At 46.4% G+C, this 26,985-nt stretch overlaps 1 protein-coding gene across 2 annotated transcripts in view; it reads left to right on the top strand.

The window, feature by feature from the left end:
• Positions 1 to 1,371: 1,371 nt before the first annotated feature.
• zmp:0000000660 (arf-GAP with Rho-GAP domain, ANK repeat and PH domain-containing protein 2) overlaps positions 1,372 to 26,985 on the top strand; it is a 97,496-nt gene continuing 71,882 nt past the window's right edge. For both annotated transcript variants that reach the window (XM_036551564.1, XM_036551563.1), the window contains exons 1-8: positions 1,372 to 1,519; positions 8,651 to 9,421; positions 9,843 to 9,919; positions 12,328 to 12,404; positions 14,457 to 14,521; positions 14,999 to 15,310; positions 16,046 to 16,115; positions 23,225 to 23,345. In XM_036551564.1, the coding sequence (XP_036407457.1) occupies positions 8,736 to 9,421; positions 9,843 to 9,919; positions 12,328 to 12,404; positions 14,457 to 14,521; positions 14,999 to 15,310; positions 16,046 to 16,115; positions 23,225 to 23,345 (1,408 nt within the window). In that variant the 5' untranslated portion in view covers positions 1,372 to 1,519; positions 8,651 to 8,735. The remainder of the gene's footprint in view (positions 1,520 to 8,650; positions 9,422 to 9,842; positions 9,920 to 12,327; positions 12,405 to 14,456; positions 14,522 to 14,998; positions 15,311 to 16,045; positions 16,116 to 23,224; positions 23,346 to 26,985) is intronic.

The raw sequence follows: 26,985 nt of genomic DNA, 5'->3' as shown, positions 1-26,985 counted from the left end.
TTATTATTCTTGCTGAACACCCAGTAAGTTCTGGGGAGAAATTAAAAATAATTGCATCAACAAATTCAGGACCGGCGGGTGTGGATGTAGAGGGTCATTAAGCAGCTGTTTGCTTGTTTGCTTGTTTGTGCGAACCCTGCTATCATACTCTCTCCTGAGCCCTTGACTATTACAATGGACTGTTTTCTTTCATTTTGCATTTCACCAATTTTAATTGATTAAAACGGCTTTTCTTGACTGTATTAAACAGACCTCCTGTGCTGTTTATTGTGAAAACATTTTCAAATATACATGCCTAATCTTATTAGCAGCACACATTTTAAAATTTCCATTATGTGTCCCTGCTTTAATGAAAAAGTTAAGCATATCAGTAATCACATTTTTCTTTTTTATGCATAGCTTCTTATGGGATAGATGCAGCTAAAATATTAACGATGCACTGTACTGAAGCAGGGTTAGATTATTTTGGCTAGCTCATACATAGCAATAATATTTTTGCCCGCAGACCCCCTGACTCACAATGACACAGCCATAGGTATTTTGAAGGAATACCTGCTGGATAACTTTTGTATTGGTACCGCTGAGGTAGCCTGTCTGGGATTTGAAACAGGAACCTTCCGGTTGCAAGGCCAGCTATACCCAACACTTCAGCTGTACAGCAGAAAGCCAGGGTAAAGAGAAATTAACCGAATTTACTATGCCTGGTGTGACCAGAAGTAATAATAACCAGCAGTAATAAAGAAAAACCAACATGCAGGAGAGAGAGAGAGAGAGAGACTGAAGTGGTAGAGCTCTGCCTTTGGGTAACAAACCACTGTTCCACTATTCTTTTCGGCCCACTGTTACACGCAGGCTCGCTTTTGACGCATTCCTCCCCTCGCCGTATATGTAGCCCGTGGCGTTTTTCTCAAGCTGTGACACGCAGCGGTACTCGTAGCTTCGAGTTCTCTGTCTCTGACTCACCATCCGGCGTGCCAGTTAAACCCCGGCATTAGCGTCTTTATATTGAAGTTTATTTCTGTTTTTCTTTCTTTCTTTTTTAGAAGATTAAGTAGGCCTACATTTCCCTTCTTTTTAATTTGACCATATTATGGAGGTTACAAATCTTATATTTATTCCAGGGCCTTGGAGGTCATTAAACTCGTACGCTGTTGTAAGTTTCCACGCAATTAAAAGTAAATTAATTTGTTTTACACCGGCGTGGCTACAGTCCAGTACTAAATAAATACTTACATTCATAAACAGGAAACCTTGCAGCTCAGTGCTCAAGGTAAACACTTATCAGGTCATAGGTGAAATACTAATGTTTCTGTGAAGAAGGCAGAGGAGCAGCTAGGATGGGCGGGGAGACGAATAAGGCGGTACCGCAGAGAGGCATTGGACAAGTGTCAGGTCGCGGTGAGTTCCCTCAAGAAAAGTTGTCAAAGAGTCCATGCCATCCTACATCGGTCTTGGCAGTAAATGACTGACCAAAACCGATATGACATCTGGGTGTTGGCGATCAGACTCCAAACTTAAGGTAAGATCCTGACATACAGAGACGCACACACGCAGACGAACACACATGGATTGAGTTCCTGTTTCAGTTACGATCAGGCGTTGCTGCAGCCGCAATCGCGATTTGAGTAGATGATAGAAATTTCAGCAACAGCGTGGTGAACACTACAGCTGGTTTTGTTTCAATAATAGGTGGAGATTTATTAATTCGAAAACCGCCCACACGTTTATCGTTTTTCGTCTGCTGTTTCCATAGTAGTCCTTCAATAATGATTTATGTTCCAACAAAACATTGCACATTTTTAAACGGCCGTTCAGATGGATAACACAACACAAACAACAATAAAAAAGTTTTACACAACAATTTAAACGTCTGTACAACTAAATGCAATGTACCACATATTATTGTATTTGGCATTTCGCTTCCTTATTGCCCCAAGGCATGTTTTTTTTTTTTTTTTTTATATCATTACCTTCGTCTTTAAGGTGGACATCATCTTCATAAATACTGTTCCAGGATCATTGGTGCCAAACATTTAGCGCAAACAAGTACGAAATCGAGAAAACTAAAAACCTCTTTTTAAACTGTGCTCAAAATGTCCTGGAACTTTTTTCTAGTTGTTTCAACGATTAACGCGTGATAGTTTCAATATGAACCGCCCTTGAGCAGAGAGCAGAGCGCGGTTTACGAAACTGAATCTAACGTGATGGTACTACATGTGTAATAAGCCCTGAGCGTGTCAGGAGAAAACTTGCAGAACAGTTCGTAATTAATAGGGGACATTCACAGAGCTTATACTGTAGACACAGTTGTTGGGCGTGGAATCAAAGGCCATGCTGCCATGATACTGAAGAAGGTAATACTCCTAATAATGGAATCTGGTGGATAAGGTCATTTCGGGTCTCCAAGCTCGTGAATAACTGCGTTGGTTTGACCTGCAGAGTGGTGATTGATTGCTCTCATCTTATGAGGGCTTCCCTCAGACGATTGTGACACGTACTAGCATTGTTAGCTGTTTCCCATCGCTGCAGTACTGCTTTTTATTTGTGATGTATGTATGTGTTCTTGTGTGTGTGTGTGTGTGTGTGTGTAAAGTAGAGACATAAGGATGCTTACAGGTGACAGCAAAAGACGAAAGAGTGTCACTGGAGGACCTGTCTCTGTGTGTATTGGCCTTCAGCGGCTCTCCTGTCTGCGTCCATATTCTCACATACCCTCCTTCACTGCATTGCTCAGACAGACAGGTTCACTCACTTGTCATGTGGGTGGCACTGTTGAGAGCTCGAACCTTCGGTCGTTTTGAACTCTTTCAAAGTTTTTTTTTTTTTGTTTTGTTTTTTTTTGTTCTGAAATGGTGTCTTGTCAGTGGAATGATGAGGGCTGAGCCACTTGTGTCAGCAGTACGGAGAGCAGTAGAGGACTCCTTTGTGCCTTAAAGTGAAAGATTGGCTAATATCCGCTGAGAGATGGTGGACTTTGTCCTCAGCTATTCAGGAGATGTGAGACGTGGGTGACTCATTTTCAGATCGGTTTTGTTTACTGTTCTGGGTTAACCCATCTCCTTTCATTAGACTCCCTGTGAATGGCAGGGCTTCGGCTCTCTGCGTGCAATGCTTGATGTGATCATATCACTCGTGCGGTGTTGGAAAGACACCAGGTAGATCCCCCAGCCAATGGCTGTGGAGATCCTGATGCTGGCTGGAGGTTGTGTGCATGTGTGTGTGCGTGCGTGCGTGTGTGAATGTGTGTGTATATATGGTTGTGTATGGTATGTTCGTATTTGTATGTTCGTATGTGTGTGTGTGTTCGCTTGGTTGTCTGTATGTGTGTGTGTGTGTGTGTGTGTGTGTGTGTGTGTGTGTTTGTGCATGTGTATGTAAGTGACAGGGCTGCTTGTGTGCATAGATGTGGTCTACAGTTGCTGCAAAAGTGCGCATCTTGAAAAAGCAACTAACAACTGCACAGCATGTAAAAACTGAGCAGCATTGCTGTTACATCGGAGTCAATTCCAATTCTACATGTGAAAGGCTGTTATGTAAATATACAGTATCTTGTAAGTCCATGCAGGGCAGTGTTTTGAGTAAGGCATCGTTTCTCAGATCAGATAAAGCTAACATAGTCGTTCTGTGTTCATGCTATAGCTCAGTGCAGGGAGGAAGCTGAGCTTTGAAAGCAAGGCAGACGGCCGTTATCAACGCTTTTTTTGTGACGTGAAACCAATTTTTGTGGTTCAGATCTGTGCCCAGGCAAGGAGCATGCGTTGGTTCTTGCCAGAGACGTATTAGGGTCACGCCCAAGACCAGAGACCTTATGCTTTGATGAAACAGCAGCCACTGTTTTAATATGGCACCTGACCTTATGACGGTGCATGGGGTAACGGCTGTACGATGGACAGTTTTGTGCTGATATTCAAAAAGGTTGTGACCAGTGATTGTGAGCTGCCTAGTTTACACAATGCAACCCTCATACTGATACCGTATTAGTCATTTGAAGTCTTAAGTTTAACTCTTGACCCATTAAGTCTAAGTTTCAGTGAGCAAGGCAGCAGTGGCCAGAGAGATAGAGAAGGACTTCGGAATTTTAACCAGTTTTCTGAAGCACAGGCCACGTCCTTGAGTAAAACAGCTACACAAGGCAACACACTAGGCATGTTTTTTTTGTTCATAATCCATCGTAACAGAGGTGAAAGAAAGTGATAATCCATTCAGAGCCGCTTAACACGCCTGTAAAGTGATCAGTCAGGAATCGGTGCTAGCTGCTGTGAGCTCACACACAATGGACCGCATGTCTGCCAGTCACCACAACCCCAATTTAAAGATACACACAGCCAGCCGACCGCAGACGGCAGGGATTATACGACTGCATGTTGGCATGATGGGAGAAGCTGTACGGCCATTGCAGATTTCCTGTTTGCTTATCTCTCTCTGGCTGCTCTGAATCTGTGTGGGTACGTGTTGTCATTATTGGCATTTTAGCAAACGCTCGTATCCAGAGCGACTTACATAGGTTACAGTTTTTTTTGCATATTATTCATTTATACAGCTGGATATGTACTGAAACAATTATGCGTTAATTCCTTGCCCAAGGGTACAACAGCAGGGAATTGAACCGTTAACCTGTTGGTTACAAGTCCTGCTCCTTACCACTATGCTGCACTGGTGCCCTGTTCTCACCTCATTGTGATGTCCAGACTGGCACGCATGAGAGCTAGGCCGTTAAAGAGTGATCTCTGAACGGGGCGATCGGGAGTGAGGGATGGAGGTGAGTTACCGAGGTGAGGATGTGTTCTGGGCCCGGGCTCTTCGTGAGGTCACGGGAAGCGTGGATTCTTCCCGCCGCAGTTGGCAGCGGAGGCCGGTGCAGGTCGCTGCTTGCTGACAGCGTGGTGCAGCTCCATTTTGTTTTGTAGGAAAAGTACCTGGCGCTGCACACGGGAAACGGCATTCATTCAGCCACGTGAGGTTTAACTGACACCCTCAAATCCTCTGACTCCACATCCTGCTGGGAGAGATTCAGGTGGCGTGCGTCTTCAGAGGCGGAGACGGAGAGAGCGCAGCTGGGATTATTCCTGGCACGCGTGTGTGGAATGTGTGAATGTCTTCAGGTACAGAAGGAGCTGTGTAAGGACTGGGAGACGTTGAAACACAGCAGGGGTCCCGAGGGCTTCTTTAAATAGCTTCCTACCTGCGTGACGTCTTACAGAATTGCTGTGCGTCGTGCGTTATGTTTTGATCTGAGTTTGGTGTCGGCGCAGCTCGACCGGCAGCACAGGTAGAGTCTGGCACATGCACAGGTGCTCACAGGTGTCCTTGCGAGCGGGGTGCTCTCTGCATTCCGATGTGTGGATCGTCTCTGTGAATCATGGTGGATCAGAGGAGTGCTGTGCTTTAGCTGTGGCAGTTATTCTGAGATGCCAACGTTTAAAAATGGCACTTGGCGAGACGCTTGTCAAACTTAGCAGAAGTGGTTTATGAAGAGCAACACCCACAGCCTAAGAAGTGCCACATTAGATATCAATGAAACAAAACAGAGGAAAAATCCTAAAACAACAGCAAAACGTGCTTAATTCAAATATGGAGGACACCTCCAGGACACATTCCATTTCACCTATGATGTAATTATCAAGCAGGACATTTACTGTATGAAGCAGTTTAGGATGCACACTAGGACTCAGCAGCAATTATCCACCTGGGACTCAAACTAACATCCTGCTGGTTATCTGCTTACCCCACAGACCTGCATCCCTCCTCTTTGGTTATCCACTCAGATGTGCTATAGCTTCTGCACGGAAGAGGCTTCCTTTGCGGATAGGTTTTTTTGGCAGTGTGTGTAGTAGAGTGGTTAGGGCAGTAGGACTGCTATCTCAGGGTGATAAGTTTACCTCCTGCATGTGGCACTAGTGTTGTCCCCTGGTCTGGCACTATGGCGGTGCTTAGGGGTGCACTGCAACCCCAGACAGACCTCAGTTCACTGCCAGTTTTCTCCTTATATCCAGATGTCTGCATAGTATTTATGACTTCCCCGTGGATTGCAGTTGTACCCCTCTGTATTTTTTCCTGGTGCTGAGCCTAGTTGTCCCCCTTTATAAATTTCCTTAACCAGAGTTTTTTTTATTGTATGTATCTAGTTAATTATATCCTAGGAAGACACCATTATATATGATGACATTTCAAAATATAGCTTAAATTTACCTTTACATAGGGGCGTTTGGACATATTTCCACGTAACCTCATGTAGATGGAGGAGTTTCTGTGGTGAAATGCCTTTCTCTGCCATTGCACGATAGGTGAACAGGCAGCCACTTTTTGGTCACCAGCCCCGGTTCTCATGGCTAACATTTCGAATGTAAGTCACTGTGGGTTAGCACGTGGGCGGTCTGATGTGACTGTCTTTGTGTGGGACGTGGGTGCAGCTAATGTGGCTAGGCTTGATATGGCCCAGTGTATGAGACAGAAAGTGCCTTGCCTGTCTCATGCACTTTAGAAGGAAGCGGGTGCAGCTGGATGCAGTGGAGATGGAGGCATTTGTGTGTGTTTTCCTTATTCTCTCTGGCCCCCCTGCGCTCTGAGCTCCTGATGGAAAGTGGCACGAGGAGATTGCTACAAAGGCAGCCTGAATTTATCAGCCCATGAAAAGGTGGTCCGGCTGAGTGCTGCTCTGTGAAAGGGAGTTAAATTGTGCGGTGTTTGCCAGTGTAAGCCATTGGGATTTCAGAAACACAATGAAAGCAATGAGAACTGGAAACTTGGAAATCTAGAGGACAAATGAAACAGAAAGAGGTAAGCAGGGTTCTCACAGCTGTGGTAAACAATTCACAATTAGAGTGTGTGTGTGCGTGCGTGTGTGCGTGTGTGTGTGTGTGTGTGTGTGTGTGTGTGTGCGTGCGTGCGTGCGTGTGTGCGTGTGTGTGTATGTGTTCATGCATGTGAGTGTGAGTGCGTGTGTGTGTGTTTTCATGAGTGTATGTTTGTGTGTGTGTGTGTGCGTGCGTGCGTGCGTGTGTGTGCGTGTGTGTGTGTGTGTGTGTGTGTGTGTGTGTGTGCGTGTGTGTGTGTGTATGTGTTCATGCATGTGAGTGCGTGTGCATGTGTGTGTGTGGATTTGTTCATGTATGGGCACATGAGTGTGTGTGGGTGTGTTTATAAATAAAGAGAGAATTGAATCAGGCTGGTATTTACCATGTTGAGCATGGTGTGAAAGCAGCCGCTTCCCCTGCAGCCTGATGTGTGTGTCTCAGCTGAGATTAACGAAGTTCCCTGTCGTTTGGAGAGGGCGTCTCAGCTGTGTGGTGGGAGTCGCCTTTGTTAGGCTGTCCTTGGTCCGTGGAAGGACATCAGCAGTGGAAGACATGGGCCTCCCTCCCCACCACCTCTGTGTGCTGTTATCAGCAGGAGAAACCCATGCATTCCTCTGACCTGCTCTCTGTCACGCGTGTGCGCAACAGATACACTGTAGAGAACAATTTGCTTTTTTTTTTTTTTAACAGCAGCTTAATCTCACCAAAAGGCCTCCCTCAGAAACATGTATGGCGAAAGACTTTCTGGTAAACCTTGCGGACCTTGTTATGACCTCTGGTGTGTAGACTGAAGACTGAGGCAGTGCTTTAATAGGTCTTAATTAATCTTTAATTAGACATCAAAGACCATGCACCAGGAACCCCATTATAAGAAAGAAGGCTTTTGTGGCCAGATGCATTTTGCACCTATAGCGTCAAAGTTAACTTGTGGGACATCATTTTTAACTTGACATTTCAAGTGTCCCTTGTGGTGTTAACATCATTAGCAAAAATATAAAAAGGAGAAGTTCAATCAGACTTTTCTATTAGTGCAAATTTCCTCTTTGGTGTGAGAGAATAGAGCAGTATTCTGTAAAGTGTTTTAGACTCTGACACTCTGAAATAATTACCCAAAGTTGCAGAAGTTGGAGGGAATCTGGAGGGATTGATTTGTTTAAAGAATTGTGGGTTACTTAATTTTCCATGATGCGGGGAACAGGCCAAAGGTTCAGCTGTTTGAATATTCAGTTGTGAGAATACTAATCGGTTCATTAGATCAGGACTTGAGCATTTGTTAATTAACACAAGTGAAGAAATTTCAGACATTTATTCCGTCTGATAAATATTCATGTAGTAGAGTAGAAAATAACCTTTCTTCATAAGTATTATTCAATGTCGTTCCTGACAGTGGGGGAACACTGGACTCCAAGCAGTGGTTCATTATTCAGATCTGTTCAGTTTCATGCGAGGAGAATGGCCGGAGCCTATCTGAATATGGGAACCAGGAGCCAATAGAACAAAATTCCCTGGCCTGCATGTGCCACTGGGAGGCCAGTAGGGGGCAGTCTTTTCTTTAGTCCAATTAGAAAACAATGCACCTGTTGTTTCAGGGTCAGTCCTGGGTGTTAATTCTTAATCCGGCTCTCTAATCCTTTCCTAGTTTAATACGCTTTAAATGCCGTTCCCTACCCAGATGGGCATTACACATTATCTGTGGGGGCTGAAGGGAGTCAACCTCCACCTTTGCAATTTAAGATCCGTTCTTTGGGATGAAAGACCCTATAGAAAAGTGATTTGTTATTATTGGATGTGAACAGCCTTATGGCGTGAGAGCGTTCTGCGATCCTGTAATTAGCTCATTCCTTTCCTGTCCTCAGCTCGGTGCAGGACTCCGCCTTCCCCTCACCCTCGCCGACGCATCGGGTCCGTCTCGGTGATGTAGCCCCGGACGGTGATGTCACCATGTCCACGCCCACTCAGAGCACTGAGGAGATCCGGTGCTGGCTCTCCAGCATCCACCTGTCCCAGTATACCGGCTGCTTCGAGCAGGCTGGCTACCGGCGTCTGGAGGACTGCGGCGACCTGACCAACGACAAGCTGCTGGCCATGCGGGTCTTCCCCACGGGCCACCGGAGGCGGATCCTCGTCAGCCTGGAGTCGCCCAGCGGGCGGGCCACGCCGGAGAGGGGCCCCGGCGAGAGGGAGAGGGTCAAACCCGTCCCCAAACCCAGACGCGTCTTCCTGAGGGACAGGAAGAAGGCTTCTTCGTGCCAGCACCAGCAGAGATACGTGGAGCCGGAGAGCTCCCAGGGAAGGCAGACGCTCCCCGCTGGGGTGGGGCTGGGAGGCATGGCCGCAGAGGGCTCCGCCCACCGGCCCACCCCCGCGAGGATGACGCCCTCCACCTCCGGCAGCTCAGACTCCCTGTGTGTCTCCTCCCACTCTGACCGGGAGACCTCCTCCGAGGAGCACGCCCCTTCACCTCCTACGGGTTTCCAGGGCGAGATGGTTGTCAACGAAATCTACAATGAGGGCTGGGACGCCAACTGCGCCCCCAAACCCCGCCCCCGCCCCACGCGCTCCTACAAACTGCGGCACCGGCCAGTGCCAGACATTCCCGATCAGACCCTCCCCACCCCTGTGGATTGGTAGGCTAAGCTCAGCATGAGTATCGCTAACTGAGTGATAATTACGCAGGCATGAAGTCTGATACACCGATGCAGCTAGTGCTGAGATGAAATGGAAAACCACAGATATGCAAAACAGAAAGTACCGCATAGCATTATCGCACTTTCATATTTTTGTAAATGCTGAATATGAACGGGTGAAGCTCAGATTTGATGAGCGCAGTTTTATCAGCCGTGGAGTTAAGCCCGCGTGCCACCCCTTTTAAGCTCTCAGGAGAGTGATGTCACCGGTGCAGTTTGAGCAGGACAGAGCAATGGCAGAGGAGACATCACCTGGGCCGTTCTGCTGACCTCCTCTTCTTTAGGCATGACAGGTTAAGCTGTGAGGTAAACACACGGCCTGTTTTGTTACCATAACATTAATGAATCTCTTCCTCCCTAGGAACATTCCACAGGAAAACAGCTCTCAGAGCATCTCCTCCACAGAGCCCCCCCCGGCCTTAAACGCTCGGCAAAAAGGTGCGCTCCTTTTTTATGAATATTTCATTTCGAATCAATCCCAGTATTGTTTACCCTATTGAAAGGAATGCAGCGTTTCCGCGACGTGCGTCTGGGGAGGAGAGGAGCCATGTTTAGCTTTCTGTCTCTCCGGAGTACCGCCCGGGCTTCTGAGTATGCAGAGAAGGCCTAGTTCTCCGAAACTCCCGGCTCCTCGAGTTGTTTAACTTTGGAAGGTTCTTTGTAGATGACACAGCCGGGCGCTTTCTCCCCCCCCTCCCTGTGTAAAAGTCTATATAAATGCATGAAGGGGAAGGTGTTCCCTTCAGAAATCGTTTGGAGGAGGACGTGTTTGTGTGGCGCTGTCATTCCCGCGCGCTGGCCGGAGTGGGAATTGCTTATTCGGTCGTCAGGCAGGAGGCTGCGGGAGTGCGGAGATGGCTGGGTCCCTCTCTCTCTCTCTCTCTCTGTCTTTCCCTCTCTCTCTCTTTCCCTTGCTCCCTCGCTCTCTCGCCCTCTCCATCGTTCTCTCACTCTCTCTTTCCCTCGCTCTCTCTCTATCGCTTTCTCTCACTCCCTCGCTTCCTCTCTCTCTCTCTCTCTCTCCCTCCCCCTCTCTCCCCCTCCCTCTCTATCCCTCTTTCCCCCACTCCCTCACTCTCTCTCTCTCTGTCCTTCCCTCGCTCTCTCGCACCCTCGCTCTTTCACTCTCTCTCTCCCTTGCTCCCGCGCTCTCTCCGCTCCGCGTCACACCCCTGACGTTGCTGCCAGCACGGTGTGATTGATGTCTCTGATCCGCGGACGGGCCCCTCGGCGCGCGCCTGTCGGTGCTCCTCGCAGTGCGTTAGGCGCTCGCTCGGCGCACAGAGTCCTGTCAGGCGGCCTGCGCTCCCCTCACCTCCACTGTCTGTCCATCTGTATATGTGTCTAACCCTCCCACCCAGCCACTGCTGCTCACATCAACTGAAAACAGAGAGAGGGAGGGAGAGAGAGAGGGAGAGGGAGGGAGGGAGAGAGAGGGAGGGAGAGAGGGAGGGGAGAGAGAGGGAGGGAGAGAGAGAGAGGGAGGGAGAGAGAGAGAGGGAGAGAGGGAGAGAGAGAGAGAGAGGGAGGGAGGAAGGGAGAGACAAGTAGGGAGAGAGAGAAAGAGGGAGAGAGGGAGGCGGAGAGAGAGAGGGAGGGGAGAGAGAGAGAGAGAGAGAGAGAGGGAGGAAGGGAGAGACAAGTGGGTAGAGAGAGAAAGAGGGAGAGAGGGAGGCGGAGAGAGAGGGAGGGGGAGAGAGAGGGAGGGAGAGAGAGAGAGAGGGAGAGAGGGGGGGAGAGAAATAGGGAGAGAGAGGGAGGGAGAGACAGACAGACAGAGAGAGACAGGGAGGCAGGGAGAGACATGGGGAGAGAGGGACAGACAGAGAGAGGGAAGAGAGGAGAAGGAGTGCAAGACAGAAAAAGGGAGGGGGAAAGAGAATTTGAAGAAAGACGGATAGAGACAGATGTGATGCGAGAAAGGGAAGAAAGATTGAGATATTGCGATGGAGAAGGAGGGAGGGAGAAAGAGATAACAGCAGCAGAGGATGGGAGAATTGTGGGGGTGGTACAGCCTTCTGTCCCCAGTGTGCTGTTAGCACAGATCTTGTGTGGTATTAAGGTCACTGATAGAATGGTCTGGACTAAATGAGAAATATGGCACTGTGTTGGTCCAGCTCTCAGGAGAGTGGTGTGATGTGAGGGTGTGTTAATACCACCGCAGATATAGAGACAGACTAGATCAGCATACGCGACGCTCCATTTGAAAGTCTCGTTCTGTGTGGCTTCCCGAAAAGACCCTGCGTCTCTGGAACCCCCAGATTTAATGAAATTCAGCCTCCCTCACAGACTCAGCAGACTGCTTCAGTATAAGAACAGTCTGGGTTCTCCTCGCGTTTCTCCCAGAATTCCTCCCGATCGGCTCCATCTTATAACTGTGGCGGGGCGCACCTCTCCCTCAAAGCCGCCTATGTCCGCCCGGCCGTCCCCGGGAGATGAGGTCTCATTTTTCAACATGACAACGACTGACTGCACAGGGTCACCACGGGTCCCCAAACTAATGGTGTTTGGAACATTTCGCGGCCTTCCCTTTTGTGATTATGTCCCAGTGGACACTCTCCAGGAATGTCCTTGGTGAAAGCGATTGTCTGTCAGTGCGGCCGTTACAAGGACTCTGTCTCCCAGGTGGCAGTTTAAAAAAAAAAAAAAAAAAAAAAAAAAAAAGATGGTCTCGCAAGACTGTTGAACATCACAGAGTGCACGTCTGCGGTGCTTTGCACTGGTGTTTGTGTCAGTCAAGGAGAGGGGGTAGGACAGGAATGCAGAGTACCCTATTATCATAAGCGTGTGCTCATGCCAAGAGAAAGAGAGACCTAAAATGATCCCTGTGACCACATGTTTTACAGCTCCACTGGTGAGAACTCTATCTCCCATCTGTCCATACGGAGAAACGTTTCTGTATAACAACCCTGACAACATACTGGTAAGTGTGAATGTCTGTTTTTCCACAGCTATGAATGGGCTGATACGCTTATGCTGTACGTGTGCCACATTTATACATATTTCTTAGTTGTTATATCTCCACTTAAGACAATAAAATTAAATATTATTTAATACTGTTTACATTTTCTTATTTTAAGATGTTTAAATAAGACCTTTAACCCAATGCAATATACTAACCCAATGCAAATGATATCTAATCTTGAAGATAGAAAAGAGAAAGGTGGAAGGAGGGCAGACAGCAGCATGGCTCAGGGGACTTGCTGAGGCAGGACAGCATCACTTTTGTTTATTTTTAAGCCGATACGTGATGGGCATCGACATCCTGGTGTTTGCAGGGTCACGACCTGGGGGGGGCAAGTTAAAAGGTGTGACTCATGGAGGTAGTCCAAAACTCCCTGCGTGACACTGAGCGTTGCTGCTGACGCTCTCCCCCTGCTCTCAGTCTCCCCAGGAGCTCAAAAACACCAAACAGGAAGCCCCTCTGTCTCACTTCCATCTAGGGTGAAAGGGAAAGTCACCATTGCTCCCAGACCCTCTTGTAAATGAAGCCGTTTCAGAGAAACACAAGCATGTGGTTTAGCTTTTGATTCCTGTTCAAAAAAAATCCGGAAAGTTTGTTGTTTCACACCAGTTCAATATATACTTGTCAAAACCGTGTCCGCAGAAACCGTTCAGCACACTGACTCTTCTGACTGACGCAGACATATTTGCAGAGACGTTACATTCTCACATACAGTTCACCTGAGACTGTATGGTTTTTCAAAGCCATTGTTGTGTTCCAAAGCCATTGTTATACGCACCCTACAAGAACACTTAACTACTTCCACACGGCTGCTTTTTATTGGCTGATCTTTGTCATCTTCCTCATTTCTTCATGTGCTGGTAATCTGTCAGTGATCTATTGGTTGACTGGGATCATCATCTCTTAAATTGCTGAAAAGTGTCAGACCTTTTAAGTCCCTGTATTGCTATACATTTTGTATCTCATTGCCAGTGTTTTCATAGAATGTCAACCAAGGGCACTTGTATATCTGTTCAGTCAAAATATATGCAATGAATGTTGGTGGGGCAGCAGAGTAGCATAGTAGCAATGAGCAGGGCTCATAACCAAAAGGTTGCTGGTTTGATTCCCCGTTGGGGCACTGCTGCTGTAAACTTGGGCAGGGTACTTAACCCACAATTGCCTCAGTAAATATCCAGTTGTATAAATAGATAATATGGGAAATTGTAACCTGTGTTAAGTTTCTATGGTCAAGAGCATCTGGTAGATGACAAAAATGTAATGTAGCTGATGATATTGGGTTTATAGTCTTATGCTGATTTGACCACACCTGTTGTCTGAATGGCACATTCCTGTGACATTTAGCCTTCATTAGCCTTCATTTTTATACTTCGGGGTCACGGCTGTTCCACGCAGGCTTGCAGATGTGCACACACGCGCGCGCACACACACACACACACACACACACACACACACAGGGTACAGAAATATTTTAACCTCCGCGGTAGGAGGAGCCCTGAGTTGGCTGAAATGAGTCACACTGGATTGCATTGCAGCCATTTTTTTTTTACCAGTTTTATTTATTTCTTCATTTTTGAGCACCATGTTAATGCTATATGAATTTACCAGGACAAAACAGTGCAATGAACGATTTAACTTTGCAGTGCAAGATTGCCCGTCTGCACCACTCTGGGAACAATAATAACTGCTAATCTGCTCTGTAAAACTCTTGTGTTTGAAATTAGCACCATTCAGTGTGTGGAATATTTGGTGCTGTGCTGAACTTTTGCATTGTGTTATTTGCATTTATTGTCATATGCCTCATATGCACACAGGCGCTAATGGGCATTGCGCTTTTATGTGGAATCATTTGGCCAGGAGGACGTGCTGAAGTGTACCCTCTCGTCCCTAAACGCATTGCCATTATGTGTACAACCCGAGAGATGTGCAAAGCTCACTCAATCACTTCCACAACATTGTTCAACCACGGGGTGAACAAACAGCTTTTTTTTCCCCTGCTTTCTTTTTCAGGATCTCGGCACAAAAGAATTGCTCAAAAAAGAAATCACGGAGAAGATCAAACACAAAAAAATCCGGTAAATGAACATTTGATTGTAATGTATTTTGGACGTTAGCCTGTCATTTGTTCTTTTTCAGTTCAAAAACTGGGGAGGGGGGCATATATTGTCTGATTTTACAGGGTCGCCAAACTGATATACAGCAGAAAAGAGTTGGAGGCCTTTCTTCATTGCAAAGTGGCATACTACCAAAAAAAAAAGGTGTAAAAAAAAAAAAACAAAACTAGAGCACAGCGTCTGTTACCATACCATGACATGATGTCACAATCCCTTTGCTGCTATGCTGTGATGTCACAGCCTTGTTTATGTATTGATTTTTTTTGACGTGACATCACATCCTGTGCTGTGTCATGGCATGGCAGCTCTTTGGCACCAGCTCCATTTTAATCAGTGTTCCCTTGACTGCTGGTCAAAGAATGATGTGCTGTAGTCTTGATCGTTAGAACACTCGGCAGGACGGATGGCAGCAATAGTAAAGCAAATGCCTCTCCGCAGGAAGAAGCAGGCCAAGACCAAGGGCCCCGCAGGTGAGGGCGGGACTCAGAGGACGGACTCTGGCCCTGGAGGGAGGGAGGTCCATGAAGATGAGTACTCCACGGTGGAGGAGTGCAATGCCTCTCTCAAAAGAAGCAGGGAGGGGCTGCCAGACGCCCTCTGCGACTCTCCGCCGACGCCTGAGCTCTATTCGCTGGTCCGGAGGGCCACGCCCGCCCAGCCTGACCACGCCATCTCCCCCTACGCCTGCTTCTACGGCCCCACCAAGACAGTCCTGAAAATGGGGTGGCTGGACAAGCTGTCCCCTCAAGGGTATGGACTCTCCTGCCACTGGGCGTTGAGCTCACACCATACTGAGCAGCTAAATACAAGCTTGTTGGGCACGTGTAATTGTGTGGTATTTACAGACGTGTCCACTGACCAAATACAGAGTACCGTGCTTTATTTTCAGCAGTTAATAGCTGTAAATTTATTTTAATATATGTATATGTCCTTGCTTGTAGTCGTGTGATATTCTACACTCTTTTCTAAACACCACTGACAGCGCTGCGTTCGGTGTAGTGCAGAGACGTATATGAGAGACCTTTTTAGCTCTGCCCACGTCCCACAAACCCCAGTAGCCAACCACAGCAGCTCCGGCACAGGCCTTCCTGTGACTTACTTCCTGTTTCTCTCTACTAGTTTTTTCACACCTTTTCCTCAAAACCACAAGGGCCTTGTCTAAGTGACACCTTCATGTTTCCTTCATTTTTTTTTTTTTTTGTTTCTGAAGGCTGCACTGTGCGAGGGAATTAGAGCAATGCACCTGTAGGGAGTTGCGCTGAAACACATTACAGTCCAATGATATGCCATTCTCGAATACTCAGTTTTGATGTTACATCTTTAGTTTTGATATTGGGATTTACAGAGAGAGGAATTAATTGTTTTACAAGTGCCATGTGGTATAGTAATTAGCAGTCGTCCTACACCAGTGGGTTTTGTTACATGTAGTATTTCCATGCCTGTATGATGTACTACAAAATAATAACCTCAGGATGTCCTTTTCAGAAACTATGTCTATCAGAAGAGATGGGTCAAGTTTGATGGAGAAAAGCTCACCTATTACAATAATGATAAGGTAAGCAATTTAATTTACATGTGCACACAGGCTCGCATACACACACACACACACACACACACACACACACACACACACACACACGCACACACGCACACACGCACACACGCACGCACACACGCACACACACACACACACACACACACACACACACACACACGCACACACACAGGGACTGACACACAGTTCAAGAGCAATAATGTATTTTATGCATTGCATACGCCAAGTTAATCTCAGCAGAGAGAAAGAACTGAGAACACATTATAATGCTGAATCCAAATGGAGCAATCCGTTTTTTTTCCCCATCAGCATTTGAATTGCACAGCAGAGTGGGAGAGCGGGGACGTTGTGACATTGTTCTGGAATGGCTTTGTGCCCCGGTGCTGGCGTTGGCTGTTCCCCAGCTCGAGTGAAACTCTGCTGCAGTATGTCTGACTTTTCCTGCCTCCCTCAGCAGATCCCAGCTCTCTCTCCTCCCGCCGCTCCTTCACTGACGTTACTCCCCTTTCAGCGTGAAGGTTAAAATTATGCTTAGCGGCGGCTCCTGGCGTAAAAGGAGAAGTGGCGGCTCGGCGGCGTGAGGCTGCGACACTCGCAGTTGCAAGGGTGCCTCTGCACGCTCGCAGGGGGAGGTGTGTCCTGTTGCTCCTGTGTCACACTGATGTGTGCGTGCACGGCCACCGGTGTTGTAGATGGTTCCTGAGGACCTGAGATCTGACGGTGATCCAGAGTGGTGTTCAGAGCACAATACAGCAGGCACCATATAGTAGGAGCTGTAGCTTCTTGACTGTGAACCCGACGGTGATTGATGTAAGCCTTTTATATTGTTGTGGTTGTAAGGGAACCACTTCCTGTTGCTTGAAGGACTACTGCAAATGCGTGCTATAAATACTGATCATATCAGATGTAATTATTAGCGCCAGTATATTTTTAATGCTTTTCCCCTTCAAACCCCCTTTTTGGAATTGCCAGCTGGGTATGTTTGGCCTGTCTTACCTTGATAACCACTGCGCTTGTGTAGGGCTGCTGGGACACGACAAACGCAATCCTACATTAGCAGTCCAACTGTGACTGTTTTTTAAACGAAGGTTTCCTAGCCCACTGCCGTGAGCTCAGCTGTATGGGTGGATGGGTGTGGCTGAGATTGAACCTGGGCTGAAGGACTCAGTTTACGTTTAAGACAAGCACCTTAACCGCTGTGCCACTGGGGGGCCCAACCTATATAATTAGTGGCCAGTGGAGTAGGAGGGGCCTTTGGATTTGACTGACGGCTTGTTTCTGATTCCTCCTGGGACTCGCGCCCGTGTGCGCGTCGGAGTGAGTTATCCACAGGCTGACTGAAGCGCAGCCAGCAGAACTTTTTTTCCCAGACTGCCGCTGACCTCGGCGCACCCTCCTAAGCCAGCAGATTTCACTGCTGCAGTGCTGAGCACCATCACAATCAATGAACTCAACTCTGTCCGCCGCCTCCTCGTTAATCACTCACTAATTATAGCCCACTCTTTTTTTAAAAAAAATTTAATTCATATTTATTGGGACAGGCTCACAGCAGAAAACCTTTACTGGAGGGTGAGTCGATATTTAATGTCTTGAACCCAAAAAAAAAGGATTTGTGCCTGTGGTGCTAAAGGGAAATGGTAACAAAGAGAAAGCAGTGTTCATGCAAGGAGAAAGAGAGGCACGCTTTGTTTTGGAGGTGATGAAGCACGTTCTCCTAACTTCCCCCGGATATGCACACTTCACCGACGGCGGTAAGGTTTGTTCAGCTCCTGGGAGGTGCGCTCCACAGGCACTGTAAACAAATATGCCTCTGATATTTGGAATATTTTCTCTTTCTTTTTACGCTTTTCATGTCCCTTCACCCTGAAGGTAGACGATGTATCGCCCTCCTCATAGGGAACCGTCCCCTATGTTAGTCATCACACACTCATTATATTATTACGTAGTAATTTTATAATTATAGCAGTATATATATATATAGTGTCTGTGAATGTTGGTTATTGAGTGTGTGCATGTGTGTGTCTGTGTGTGTGTGTGTCTGTATCTGTGAATGTTGGTTATTGAGTGTATGCGTGTGTGTGTCTGTGTGTGTGTGTGTCTGTGAATGTTGGTTATTGAGTGTATGTGTGTGTGTGTGTGTTGATTACTGAGCCTGTGTGCCTACATGCACATGTTCTTCCATGGGCATGTGCATGTGTGCATATGCATGTGCACCTAGATCGCTTCAGAAAACATCAACAAATGTCAAGCTGTCCAAGTGGTCTATGAAGACAGCAGAAGAATAGCGAGTTGTAGCCTTCCTCCTTGTATTCAGGTGTGTGTGAGGTTCTGACTGAGTTGCTGCTTGTGCAGCGGTTTTGCGTGTGCTGTGGCAGAACTCCTGTGACTTTGACAGCGAGCAGCTGGGCTCTCCAGCGTGGTCCCCCTGTCGGTGACCTCTCTATTGTACCTGTCACACGGCTCCGTGGTCCGACACGTGCTACCCCTGGGTCCCCGCTCCGGCAGGCCTCTCTCTGGAGCCGCCTGCGGGACCGTCACGGCGGCAGCCGGGCCGCTGGGCGGGCGGGCGGGCGTGCTGGTGTGTGTGTGTGCTGTGGCCTGCAGTGTGGTGTGTAGGGGAGGTGGAGACCGGGGAGGCTGTGTGACGGTCTGTGTTAGCCAGGGAGCCCTCGCTACCTCCACAGTGATGGCAGGGAGGTGAGGAGGACTGGGAAAACATGCGACTCAACCACGTTCTAAGTAGAGCAAAATTTATAAGAACGTTAACTTAAAGAGGTGGGGCAATATAAAAGGCAGACCTCCACAGCTGCATGGATGGGTGTGCTGGTGTGTGTGCCATGGAGCAGAGGTGGGGAAAGAAGGCCTGACAGCTCCCTGCTGAAAGGGGAGACCAGTGTTTCCCATCCATGGGGACACTGTGCCGGAGGAGGTGTTGATTTTTCCTGGATCTGATTCTGCACTGGTAGATCATGGGCCCAGTGCAGTGCACAGTGCTGCAGACTTGTCTAGCATGTAGGTCTTCTTCCATATCTCTGTCTGAATCTATATCTGTGTACAGCATATATGGTTATTTCTTTCATTTCTAAGGTTGAGTTTTCCTTCTCTGGAAGGGCCTATTAGGGTTTGCACCTTGGCTCCCCCACCCAAGCATGAACTCCCCTCCCTTGTATATGTAGTTTTATTATGGAATATGTTGAAGATTTTCTCTGGAGCATGCTGGAATTTCACTGTATTGTACATTTATGTACATATATTGTAGCTTTTCTGTGGGGTATCTTGCACTGCAGTTATGAATTGATGCTTGTGCACGCTGGTTGTCTCAGCACTGTTGGGGGCTGACACATGGCTGATACATTTTCAGTTATGTGCTGTATTTATGGTCTTTCCTGCCACTTTATTAAATGCAGGCACTCGCTCCTTGTAAATCGGTCTGGATAAGAGCTTCTGTTAAATGACAAAAAATGCTAATGTGATGAAAGTCTGCAGCCAGACGGAATCATCGTGCTGTCGCCCGGGGGGCTATTGTGACATCATAAAGTGACCTCGAATGTGAGTGTGAGAAAAGCCAGCTCTGGGTGCTCTCTGTCATCTTTCTTTCATCTGATTTCATCAATGTCTCTCCTCCTCTGCAGACCTGCAATCCTGCCCAACCTGAAGGGAGGGGCGGGGGGGGCATCAGGGATTGGGGCGGGTCGGGGCTCGGGGCGGGTGGGGATTGGCGGCTCCCGGGACTCCATCGCATGCTGTCTCTGGCTGGGTTCGTTCTCTATGAAGCCGCAGAGGAAGGCAAAGCCCAGCTTTACCGTGCCAGCACAGTGGAGCTTTGGGATCCTTCGGAGTCTTTGTGACACCTAAAGCCTTTCATGCTGCTCTGAAACTTTTCTGTCTTCTTAAGACCTCGCCCGCTTTCCCAGTGCATTCACTGCTTTGCGGCTTTATTCCTGTACTACCTTTTCCCCGAAGAAGAATTGTTTACCCATATATTTATTGTATGTAAATCAACATAGATCCTCTTTAGCCATTTATTTTGAGGGAGATCCTTCAGGACCCTGGTTTGTCTGTTTAAAAAATGGCAAACTTGAGAGTGAGAGTAAATACAATTACTTAATTTGTATGCCAATCAATACCTTCTTGCTTTTCAATATTTTGAACAAGCGTTTTATCTTGATACTGTATGCACATTCCATTAAATGGTTTTACTTGCAGTCCTGGTCACCACCAGCAGGTGTCCCCATGCCTCCACAGACTTGGTCAGGGTGTTGGTTGTGTGAGGGTAGAAGCTGTTGCAGCAGAAGTACAAAAGACAAGCTTTTCTCTCTTCATTGGTATAATCTTTATCACTGAAGGCTTTTAGCCTCATGGCATCACTGTAAAAATTGTGTCCTGAAGTATATGTGTTTAAATGTAGATAGACGTAAACACAGAGACGTATACACTTGGAGCACATATTCTGAAAGAGAGAGGCAGGCAGAGAAAGGAGCAGAGAGGGTGGAGGGATGGTGAATCTTATGTGGTCATGTCCTAAAATGCTTCAGTGACACTAACATGACTCTTGTCATGTTAATAAGGCCCATTTCAATCCTTGCAGCTTTGAGAGAAAGAAAGAGATAGATAAGACAGAGGGCGAGAGAGAGAGAGAGAGAGAGAGAGAGAGAGAGAGAGAGGGCATGAGACAGAGAGAGAGAGAGAGAGAGAGAGAATGAGAGACAAAGACAATGAAAGAGAGATAGTGAGAGAGAGAGGGAGAGAGAGACTGAGGGAGGGATAGAAAGAAAGAGGGGGACAGAGAGATGGGGAGAGGGAGAAATACAGACACAATGAGTACACTGTGCTGCAGTAATTGTGACTTTCTTGTTTAAATGTTTAAAATAGTTGAATTAAATTTACTGTTACATTTGCTTGTCAGTTGTTGGATGTCATTTATTAATTGCTCATTGCTATATTTATTTTTGATATTTATTTATGTGTATACGTATGCATGTGCCTATGTGTGCATTAGCGTGTATTGCATGTGCACATGCTGCTAAAAGTGAAAATATCCCCTGTGCATGTATGTTTTTGTCCATTCTACGTAGTTTGTACTGCTGTTATAACATTGTTTAGATCCTTGCTTTGGCAGCACTGTTTGGGTTTGTCCGGCCAATAAGGCAGCCCTGAATTGAAATTGAACTGGGAGAGACAGAGGGAGAGAGACAGAGGGAGAGAGACAGAGGGAGAGAGACAGAGGGAGAGCTGGTGTCTCTCTGCACATCTGTGTGCCTGCCTTTCAGATGTAGAGATGGAGATGCAGCTGAAGGCAGGTACCTTCAGACGTGTCTGTAATCTCAGTGCACCCGTATAGAGCCCCATCCCACGCCCCCTTGGCGCTCGGGTTATCTTATCTCCCGAATGTGCCCACCAACGCTCCCCCCCCCCCCTCCCGTAAGGCCCATGCCGGAGCAGCAAAGGGCTCCTCTAATGAGTCTTAACCTTTCAGTGACACATCTGTGGACCATGTTGTGCTTGCAGCTGCGCTTGTGTTTTAAGAGTCTGTCCTTACCAAAAAAAAAAAAAAAAAATTAAAACAATTAAATATAACCCAGATAATGCATAATTATCGGCACGCACAGAGCCGTCTGCACCTCTGTCGTCGTTTTTTTTTTTTAGAGCGACTCGTTAAAATGCGTGAAAGTTCACGGCCCCCGTCACCACACCACTGTGGCTCTAAATTGGTGAGATAGTGAATTCCCCGGGAACGTGGCACACACACTGCTTCTGTAATTAGGGTTAGCTGCTCCTGCAATTGTTAACATCCAGCCTTAATTTAGGAGGATGGAATGTGCCCCGGCCCCTGTGTGGCCTCCTTCCCTCCATCCCCTCTCCCTCTCTCTGTCTGCCTTCTTTCTTTCCGTCTTTCCCCCTCTCTTTCTCTTTCTCCGTCTCTCCCTCGCTTCCTCTTTCTCTCTGTCTCTCTCTTTTCTCTCTCTCCCTCTCTCCTCATATCTCCTTTCTCTCTTTATCGCTGCTCTTATTCTTCCTGTCTCAGACCACCCCTCCGCCAGTAAGTTGAAGTTTTGTCCAAAGGTTTCTAGAAGGCAGCGTCCTCGGGATGCCAAGGTCATTACCTTAATTAAGACCCAAATGCACAGGAAGTGGTGGTATTTTGCCCCTCTTTCTCCTGTGGGTACAGCTTCAGAGTCGGCAAGTGATGCCTGGCCTGAAATTACATTCAGGTCAGTCTTCCTGGAAAAATGTGAATGTGTTTATTAAGCGTACTTTACAGTGATAATGATATTACTGAAAATGAATAATGCAGGCTTTTTTTACCCTTCCTATTCTTGTGAAACTGTTTTCAGAGAAAGGGGAATGATCTCTAGGGGGCAGACCGATAGAAAAGGGTTACTTTAATGCTGGTTCCTCTGAATCCTCTGCGCTTTTTCTCCACTGCTTCCACTATAGCGGCCATAGTTAGAGAGCATGACCTGGAGGACAAAAGGTTGCAGGTTCAAATCCAGAGTTGGAAAGCACTGCTGTGCCCTTGAGCGGGGGGGACTTTTCCTGAAAAGCTGTAAGTATTCAGCCACACAAGTAAATGAATCGGATAAAAGAAGGTGCGCACATTATCCTCTTTGTGGCAGGCTGCTGAGCAAATCAATAGAGTCACAATGATGCACAATGGCCGTTCATGTGGCAGGATTTCTGTAAACGCAGGATTCTGAAGTGGGCGTTCGGATGAAGGTGAATCCCATGTGTGCACATGCTCACTCTTCTGCCAGAGCCCTTGATGCATGTGCCTCTGTGCGTGTGTACAGAGGAGACCATATGCGGTTCTACGTTTAGCATCCACACCACCAGGATGTGTATGTGCGTTTGTGTTTATGTGTGTGTGTGCGTGTGTGTGTTTATGTATGTGCGTTTGTGTTTCTGTGTGTGTGTGCGTGTGTGTGTTTATGTATGTGCGTTTGTGTTTCTGTGTGTGTGTGCGTGTGTGTGTGTTTATGTGTGTGTGTGTGTGTGTGTGTGTTTTTGTGTGTGTGTGTGTGTGTGTGTGTGTGTGTGTGTGTGTGTGTGTGTGTGTGTGCGCGCACGCATAATCTGACTTTAAAAAGCATCACGTCTCTGTGTTGCAGGAGATGTACTCCAAAGGACTCATTCCCACCTCAGCGATGACTCGGGTTCGAGGTTTGGGGGATAACAAGTTTGAAGTCGTTACCTCCCAGAGGACCTTTGTTTTCCGGGCTGAAAGGGGAGGTAAGGGAGTTTGCGTCTCGCCCCCCGCGGTGGCTGGGACGGGCGTGCGTCTGATTGCTGTTTGTGCGCCGCGGCTACACCAGCCTGGTGGCTCCCCTCGGCATGCCCGCTTTCAGCTCCCCGTGAATAGGAGGGCGGCCGCGCCTGTAAACATCTCCCTCAATTAGATCCCCCACCTCCCGCCTTACATAACGACGCCCTTTCATTCCCGCTCTCTGCGCTCGGTGTCAGACAGCGGCCGCCGGGCGGGCTGGCCGACCAACAGGCCACTCGCGTCTCAAAAGCCGAGTACGACACGACGTCCGAGACACTTTTCAAAAAAAAAAAAGGCAGGAAAAAAAGTAGGGTGAAATGTCTGCTCTCGCTGTCCTTTGTGCTTCATAGCGGCAGGTGGACTGAATGGAGACTAAGCAGGCCTTTCAGACACAGTGCCACCACAGCTACCGCTGGTAATGGATTTAAGCAGTTCTCACATTTCTTCTGTTCTCACACAGTGACATGAGTTCATGTGGTCAGCGAAACTACCAGAAAATTATCTTGAGGAATTATTAAAAAAAAGTGTTGGTTGTGTAAAATGCAGCTTTACCATAGATGTAAGAGATTTAATTTGCTGCCTTCTATATCTACCATAGTCCATAAATGCTTGTCATTGGTTTTAACAACTAGGAGCAAAAGCTGACCTGAAATCCATCTGTGGGTTTTGGTCAGGTGCGCATATTCTGTGCATGTGGATAAAGCAAACATAAAGCTTATTTGGGTACTACAAAATGGCTAAATTAAGAATTTATAGTATTCATATTATTATATCACGTTCTGTCCAACACTGCCAATAGTGTCACATAAGATTGGCACACCTCTCACCCCACCTGCATATGTGTCCTGTGACTGTTCGTGGGCTAGGATGAGACATTACATTACATTATTGTCATTTAGCAGACACTCTTATCCAAAGAGACATATAAGGGTTACAATTTTTACATGTTATCCATTTATACAGTTGGATATTTACTGAGGCAACTGTAGGATAAGTACCTTGCTCAAGGGTACAACAACAGTGCCCTAGGAGAGAATGGAACCAGCGACTTTTCAGTTATAAGACCTGTTTCTTACCGCTATGCTAGCACTGCTGCCGTATTCGTTCTGCATAACATTTGTGGCCTGTTTTCACTTTTTTCATCATACAAACTACGAATCAGAGATTCAAAATGATGTATCCACATTGAAATTGAATACATATTGAGGAAGTTGCTACTCTTAACTGGTGGTGAACTTGTAACTGCAGTGTTGAGAAAGTGGCTTTCAGAGTTTTTGTAAGAAATGTAACACTTGAGCATCAAAAGTCCTTAGCAATCACGTGTTTAGATAAACAGTAGTTACACCAGACTTGTAAACTGCATTCTGACACAGACTACTTGATCCACATTAAGTGTAATTTTTTTATTTATTTATAACTACTTAAAAACACATTTTCATTAATGTAATATGGAAAAGCAGTTGTCCTCACAGTTTTCGGTACAGTTAGCATTTTATGTTTCTCGCAAGCTATTTGTGTTATCCTCTGAACATAATCTGAGAAATAAAGCCATTAATTTAATTTTACATCATACCGTAACAATAAGAACTTTCAACCTTTCAAAAGCTGTTCCTTTGCTCACACCCACTAGCTTTAGTTCAGACCCATTTTTAGAGTATATGCAAGGCATTCAGCTGGTGTACATTAAACAACTTACAGCGGGTCATGTGTGTCTTCTCATGACATGACACGATAGCGCATTATGTAACATACACAATGTCTTATGCTATGCGTGTCCAGGCTTTATGGATGGTTTATGTAGCTCTACCTAATGCACAGCGTGACCTGGTTTCTTATCCCACTTAAGGCCATCTACTCCTCCTACAAATCCCAGAATACATTGCTATGCCACTCATTCTCTCTGTGTATTACAGCAAATTACTTTTGTAAATGGTGTTGATTGCTTAGCACATAAACACAGGCTCCCAGAGCTTAGCAAAGCTGTAGATGCTCTCTTGCCTTCTACCCGTACTGTTTGGAATTTGAATTTCTATCCATGTTAGCAGTGTGCTGGCTCACTGCTAACAGCTGCAGCTAAGCTACTGTCTTAGCGGTGCATTTGAGGATACTTATTGTCAACTATGGAGTGAAAGGGGGTAAACTCAGTTTCAACGGCAACAAAAGATGGAAAATTGAGGAAAAAATAAAGCCAGCAGATTGAATGCCCCCCTCAATTCAGAAGGAAATACCATGTCTAGATGAGGACAAGATTTTAGGTCTGCTGTCTCTGCAACTTATTAAAGATAGTGTTAGCGTCAGTGGCACTTCGGACACCACACAACAAATCTGATTATGAACTTTTTTATTTATTTATTGCATTGGTAACTCTTTTGATAGAAGGATACAGAATCTGATTTAGGTGAGAAAGCGTGGACCCCTGTAATCACCTCAGGTTCACAAAAAGCATTTGTTTACTCTGGGACAGATACTGGCACAAAGGAAATAGACAGAAACTCATCTGTCTGTCAGAGACACAGATGTAAACCATGAGCATGTGGCAAGCTTCTCATAACAAAATGACACATTCAAACGGTCAGAAAAGGAATGGAAAGAAAAAACAGAAGACTAGAACATGGAACATTGCCTTTGCTCTTGGAAATAGAGTTTGACATGATCTGTATTTGTTTTTTTACTGTATTTTGAGAATACCCAGACACTGTTGTGTAGCCAGATAGTTTCCCAGGATAAATGTTAGTTAATGTTTTGATTTTGTATTAGTCATTGTTTGGATTTTGTTTTGCATTGTGCTTCTCTGTATTCCTGTAAAATTAATAGCTATTTCAGATATTAAGATATTTCAGTAGATTTCACTGGCATTAATCAGCGTGATGCAATCATCTTTTTAAGAGATGAGGATGTGTACACAGAGCATTAGAATACAGTAACATTTGTTTGTCCTGGCAGCTTAAGTAGAAGTGCTTTGTACAGATTTGAACTGGAGAGCTGGTCTCACAATTACAGATCATTGGGCTGGTTTCTGATCTCACATTTACAGATCATTGGGCTGGTCGCTGGTCTCTCATTTATAGACCATTATTCTGGGAGCTGGTCTCACCCGTGTCCCTTACATCCTCATCAACTCACAAAAAACTATCTGTCAAGAAACCTCACAGAGACTTTACAGAGTCTTTATGGACTTTACTGTGAACTTGCAGAAACTTTGCAAAGAAGTTGCTGAGAGTTTAAAAGAACAATTTGTAGACTTTTCTGACACTTTACAGAGAGTATACTGAGATCTTCCAGACTGCATAGGTTTTTTTCAGCGACTAAGAAAGGAGTGATAATGGAGTGAATATGAACATAAGGTCACGTAAAAATAAAAGTGTCAATTATAGTGCTACACAAAGAACAATGCACACTGTCCATTTACGTAAATTACAGCATCTGCAGGAAAAACAATACCGACAGCAAGAGGAACACGGAGGTGTTGCTTTGCCTGGTCAGCTTATGTATTTTTAAACAGGCCCTGTGCACTCCATGCGTGTTTGAAAGAGTCATCAGTCTTGGACAAATGTGAGGGAAAGCGGAGCGTGAATAATTCAGGTGCGGTGTGCGCAGCAGCTGTCT

The sequence above is a fragment of the Megalops cyprinoides genome, chromosome 18, assembly GCF_013368585.1.
Source record: "Megalops cyprinoides isolate fMegCyp1 chromosome 18, fMegCyp1.pri, whole genome shotgun sequence".
Taxonomy (NCBI): domain Eukaryota; kingdom Metazoa; phylum Chordata; class Actinopteri; order Elopiformes; family Megalopidae; genus Megalops; species Megalops cyprinoides.
The sequence above is the reverse complement of the archived record's forward strand: the minus strand, read 5'-3'. Positions and strand labels throughout refer to the sequence as shown.